Raw genomic sequence first — 6,099 nt, forward strand, 5'->3', positions numbered from 1 at the left:
CAACATGTACTTTCTGACTTCAGCAATATTATATAGTTTTAGTGCTTGTATATACAGGGGCTGTAAACCCAGGTGGGGCAGGCTCTGAATGGCCATTCCTTCAGTCTCTGCTCCAAACTTTGTCTCCATATCCCCTCCTATGAATATGTTTGTTCCCCCTTTTAAGGAGGACTGAAGCATTTGCACTTTCATAGTCCTTCTTGAGCTTCCTGTGGTCTGTGGATTTTATCTTGGGTGATTCGAGCTTTTGGGTTAATGTCCACTTATCAGTGAGCGCATACCATGTGTGTTTTTTTCTAATTGGGTTACCTCATGCAGGGTGATATTTTCTAGTTCCGTCCAGTTGCCTATGAATTTCATGAAGTCATTGTTTTGATAACTGAATAGTACTCCATTGTGTACATATACTACATTTTCTGTATCCATTCCTCTATTGAAGGGCATCTGGGTTCTTACCAGCTTCTGGCTATTATAAATAATGCTCCTGTGAACATAGTTGAGCATGTATCTTTGTTATATGTTGGAGTGCTTTTTGGGTATAGGACCAGGACTGGTATAGCTGGGTCCTCAGCTAATACAATATCCAATTTTCTAAGGAACCACCAGACTGATTTCCAAAGTGGTTGTACCAGCTTTCAACCCCACCAACAATGGAAGAGTGTTCTTCTTTCTCCACACCCTCTTCAGTATCTGTTGTCACCTGAGAGTTTTTTTTTTTTTTTCATCATTAGTAACTTGGGTATTTCTTACTTACATTTCGATTGTTATTTCCTTTCCAGGTTTCCAGGGCAACATCCCCCTAGCCCCTCCCCCTCCCCTACTCTATCGGTGTTCCCCTCCCCATCTTTCCCCCATTATTGCCCTCCCCCAAGCAATCACTTTCACTGGGGGTTCAGTCTTGACAGGAACAAGGGCTTCCCCTTCCACTGGTGCTCTTACTAGGCTCTTCATTGCTACCTATGAGGTTGGAGTACAATCACCTGAGTTTTTAATTTTAGCCATTCTGACTGATGTAATGTGGAATCTCAGGGTTGTTTTGATTTGCATTTCCCTGATGACTAAAGATGTTGAACATTTCTTTAGGTGTTTCTCAGCCATTCAGCATTCCTCAGCTGTGAATTCTTTGTTTAGCTCTGAAACCCATTTTTAATAGAGTTATTTGGCGCTCTGGAGTCTAACTTCATGAACTCTTTGTATATTTTGGATATTAGCCCTCTATCAGATGTAAGGATGATAAAGATCTTTTCCCAATCTTTTGACTGCTGTTTTGTCCTAATGACAGTGTCTTTTGCCTTACAGAAACTTTGCAGTTTTATGAGATCCAATTTGTTAATTCTTGATCTTAGAGCATAAATGAAGAGAAACTTAAAGCAATTCCACTAAAATTAGGGACAAGACAAGACTGCCCACTCTATTCCTATCTATTCAAGTTCTCATTAGAGCAATAAAACAAGTAAAGGAGATCAAAGAGATACAAATTGGAAAGGAAGAAGTCAAAGTATGAGTATTTGAGAATATATGATAGTACATATAAGCGATTTCTAAAATTCTACCACAGAACTCATACAGCTACTAAACACCTTCAGCAAAGTGGCTGGATTTAAAATTGACTCATAGAAATCAGTAACCCTCCTTTATACAAATGATAAACAGACTGAGAAAGAAATTAGGGAAATAGTACCCTTTAAGAAAAAGAACACCAGGGGTTGGGGATTTAGCTCAGTAGTAGAGCACTAGCCTAGCAAGCACAAGGCCCTGGGTTCAGTCCCCAGCTCCGAAAAAAAGAAAAAGGAAAAAGAAAAAAAAAGAACACCCTTTATAACAGGCACAAAAATTTTAAATATCTTGGTGTAACTCTAGTGAAGTAAGTGAAAGATCTGTATGACAACAACTTCAGGTTCCTAAAGAAAAAATGGAAGAGGAACTCAGAAAATGGAGTGAACTTCCATGCTCATGGATCAGCAGGATTAACATATTGAAAATGGTCATCTTACCCAGAGCAATCTGTAGATTCAATGCAATCCCACCAAAATTCCAACACAGTTTTTTATATGTCTTGAAAGTTCAATTCTTAACTTCATATGGAAAATCCAAAGACCAGTATAGCCAAAACTATCCTAAACAATAACAGAATCACAATCCCTGACCTCAAGCTGCATTACAGAGCAATACTGATAAAAAACTGACAAGTTAATCAATGGAATAGAAAAAAAGACATAGAAATACATCCACACACCTATGGACTCTTGATTTTTGACATAGAAAGCAATACCACATGATGGAAAAAAGAAAGCATCTTCAACAAATGGTGCTGGTCTAACTGCATATGGACATGTAGAAGAATGCAAACATATATATCACCCTACACAAAACTCAAGTCCAAGTGGATCAAACCCTCAACATAAAATTGGATACACTAAGTATCACAGAAGCTGAAGTGGGAAATACCCTTGAACGCATTGGTAGAGGAGACAATTTCCTGATCAGAACACAAATGGCTCAGGCTCTATCACTAACAATTGATACATGAGGCCTATTCAAACTGAATAGCTTCTGTAAAACAAAGAACACTGTCAATACAAAATTATAGCATGGAGATTAGGGAAGGAACTCTGCCAACCCTACACCTGACAGAGAGCTAATATCCAAAATGATAAAGAACTCAAGAAATTTGAAATCAACAACCCAAATAACTCAATTTTAAAAATAGAGTACAGAGCTAAGCAGAGAATTCTTAATACAGGAATCTCGAATGGTTTAGAAGCATTTTAAGAAAATTTCGAAGTCCTTAGTCATCAGCAAAATGAAAATCACACAATCAAAACAATTCTGAGGTTCTATTTTTCACCCATCAAAAATGGCTAAGATCAAAATTTAAGAGGTAGCACATGCTAGCAAGGATATGGAGCAAGGGGAACAGTCCTCCACTGCTGGTGGGAGTGCAAACTTGTAAAACCACTTCAGAAACAATTTAGCAGTTTCTCAGAAAAATGAGAATAGTTCTACCTCAAGACCCAGCTATACTACTTCTTGGCATATACCCAAAGATGTTTCATCCACAAAGACACTTCCTCAACTATGGTCATAGCAGTTTTATTTCTAATTGACAGAAACTTGAAACAACCTAGATGTCCCTCAATTGAAGAATAAACAAGGAAATGTTGTCCATCTACATAATGCAGTGCTATACAGCTATTAAAAGCAAAGCCATCATGAATTTTGCAGGCCAATGTATGCCCTTTAAGAATATGATCCTGAGATCCTGAGTGAAGTAACCAAGTCCCAAAAGGACATCCATGTTGTGTACTCACTTACATGTGGATGTTAAACATAAAATACAGGATTTTCAAGATGTACTCCACTGACCCAAAGAAGCTGAACAAAAAAGGACGACACAGATGAGGAGGCTTAAATTTCACTTAGAAGGGAAAATAAAATATTCCTAAGAGGCAAAGGAAGGGAGGGAACTTGGTGGCAGATGTACCTGATCATTTTATTTCATTCCTAGTGATGCTCACTGTGGGCAATAGTGTAAGAGTAGTTAAGAAAGTTCATGTTTCCTTTTGTAATTAACAAGTATCTGTCAAGACACACTGAGAAGGGCCTTACAAAAGTTTTTGAAGTTAAGTATTTGATATTTCAAGAGTATATTCATAAGAAAAAATATTCTAATTAACCTTATGAAGAAAAATATTTCTTCCACATGTCATAGTAAGTTACCATAGAAATTGTATCTAAACCAAAATAAGTATAGTCTGACATTCTGATGCAAATATTTACTGCAGTATTATCGATAGTGGTAAGAATGCAAACAGTCTAAAATAGGTAAATATACAGCAATATTTTAGAGATAGGACCTAATATACAATATTTTGGAAGATATTTATCAGCTATACTAATGCTAAATGAGCCTTCCGAGTCCTCAGTGCTCATCAGTTTAGACTCGGCTCCATTCCAATCCCAATAGCCAATATCCAGACTCTATTTCTCATCTGCTTTCATTGTCCTGAACCATAGATTCTTCATGGCTTTCTTCACTTCTGCACTTCTCAGGGAGTAGATGAGAGGATTGAGGAGGGGAGTTATCACCGTGTAGAACACAGCTATCATTTTGTCTACAGGCAGGGTATCAGAAGGCCTCGAATAGATGAAGACACATGGACCAAAGAACAATATAACCACAGTGACATGGGATCCACAGGTGGACAGAGCTTTGCGCCGTCCCTCAGCACTCTGAGTTCTCAGATGGAACAAGATGACCAGATAGGATGCTAAGAGGACCACAAAAATGATTACAGACAGTGTACCCGCATTGGCAACAATCAGCAGACCAATGAGGAAGGTGTCTGAGCAGGCAAGTTTAAGAAGAGGAAGCACATCACAAAAATAATGGTCAATGATATTGGGTCCACAGAAGGGCAAAGGAAAGATGAGAACTATTTGAGCAAAAGAATGAACAAAGCCTCCCATCCATGCTGTTCCCACAAGGACTACACACACTTTTTGGTTCATGATGCTGGTGTAGTGCAGGGGCTTGCAGATGGCCACATAGCGGTCACAGGCCATCACTGTGAGCAGGAAAATCTCAATGCCACCAAAGTAGTGGAGGAAGAAAAGCTGTGTCATGCAGCCCCACACAGATATGGATTTCTTTTCAGCTAGGAGATCCAAGATGAGTTTGGGGGCTGTCGTGGAGGAATAACAGATCTCCACAAAGGAGAGGGAGCTGAGGAAGAAGTACATTGGGGATCCAAGATTTCTGCTGACTGCCACAGTGACAACCATAAGAAGATTCCCAAGCACAATGGCCATGTACAGGAGCAGAAATAGCACAAAACAAACTCTCTGCACCTCTTTATTGGGAGAGAGTCCCAGGAAAATGAACTCAGTCACATTGAATAGGTCAGCCATGAGGGAGCAAGTTAGGTGTACGATCTGAAATGATACAAAAGACTTCACAAAATAGATAATTTAAATAAAATCTTTTCCAGAAAACATTGTCTGAAATATTAAAAGATAAAAAGAGTTAATAATTAAAATAAAAGTGTACCAAAGAGAGAGAGAAAGTGTGAGTTCATTCCGTATGGCTGCAATTATGTAGAAATCGACTAAATGTAAAGCTAAAGACAGAATATTCCTGATATATGAAGGCTAGTTAGGACTTTGAAGTTTATCTACAATCAAGGAGGAATCATTAACAATATCTCACCCTATGAGCAAATGATCTTATTGCACAGAGTGCAGTCAAAGAGGGGTGACCATTCATAAACTCAAATAAATCCACTCATTGCTCAATAAGAGGCAGACAGGAGAGTGATGACATATCCAAGTTTGATAATTTTGTCATACTTTTGACATCCTGTGTTTTCCACTAAAGGTTTCCTTCTTTGCCATTCTCCTGGCTCATTTTCCTATCTTGGTTTGCAGGGTGGTGGTCTTCACCTGTCACATATTCATTAGGGCCTTCAGTAGATATGGCCATGATGCACCTCCCTTCACATCCAACACCTCTTAAGAGACCCACCAGCCTATACAGTCAGTCTGTGACCTTCTTCCTGTTTCTCCTCCAAATCCTTACTGTCTATAGTCATCTAATTGAGGAAGCCATCATAATCCAGCTCATGCTCAATATTCTTCTTTTCTGGCATGCTCATTTCCTCCAAATATGTGTCCTCAGTGGCAGTAGTCTGTCATTCTTTTAAAGTGCTCGCTCATGCTCAGGGTCACCCTTACCTAGAGACATCTATCTCCTCAGGAAATCATCCAGACTGCCACTGCCACTAGCTGACTTGAAATGTATCCTGGTATGCACTAGATAGATGCAAAGTAGTTGAGGACGGTATGCATCCCAGAGCCTCTCCTACAAGACTCCAGAGCAGGAGCCAGATGGCATCCATTCATATTACAAAGCTCATCTTCCTTCAAGTCTCAGACTGGTGAGGTGATTGACTTTCCTATAGGTCAAAAGGGACACAGTAGAGCAAACATAGAAACAAAAAGAAGGTGAAGACCAAAAATCCATTTATGAAGGAAGGTACCGCTCACAAGCCAGACTCCTGTCCTCATACATTCAGATTTCCTACAATGGCAATTCTGTGA

General features: G+C 39.2%; 1 protein-coding gene across 1 annotated transcript; it reads right to left on the reverse strand.

The window, feature by feature from the left end:
* Positions 1-3,981: 3,981 nt before the first annotated feature.
* On the reverse strand, positions 3,982-4,911 carry LOC116900487 (olfactory receptor 4X2-like). Its single transcript, XM_032902222.1, has one exon. It carries the CDS (start codon positions 4,909-4,911, stop codon positions 3,982-3,984), a length of 930 nt encoding a protein of 309 aa, XP_032758113.1.
* Positions 4,912-6,099: the final 1,188 nt, after the last annotated feature.

This window comes from Rattus rattus, chromosome 5 (assembly GCF_011064425.1).
Source record: "Rattus rattus isolate New Zealand chromosome 5, Rrattus_CSIRO_v1, whole genome shotgun sequence".
Taxonomy (NCBI): domain Eukaryota; kingdom Metazoa; phylum Chordata; class Mammalia; order Rodentia; family Muridae; genus Rattus; species Rattus rattus.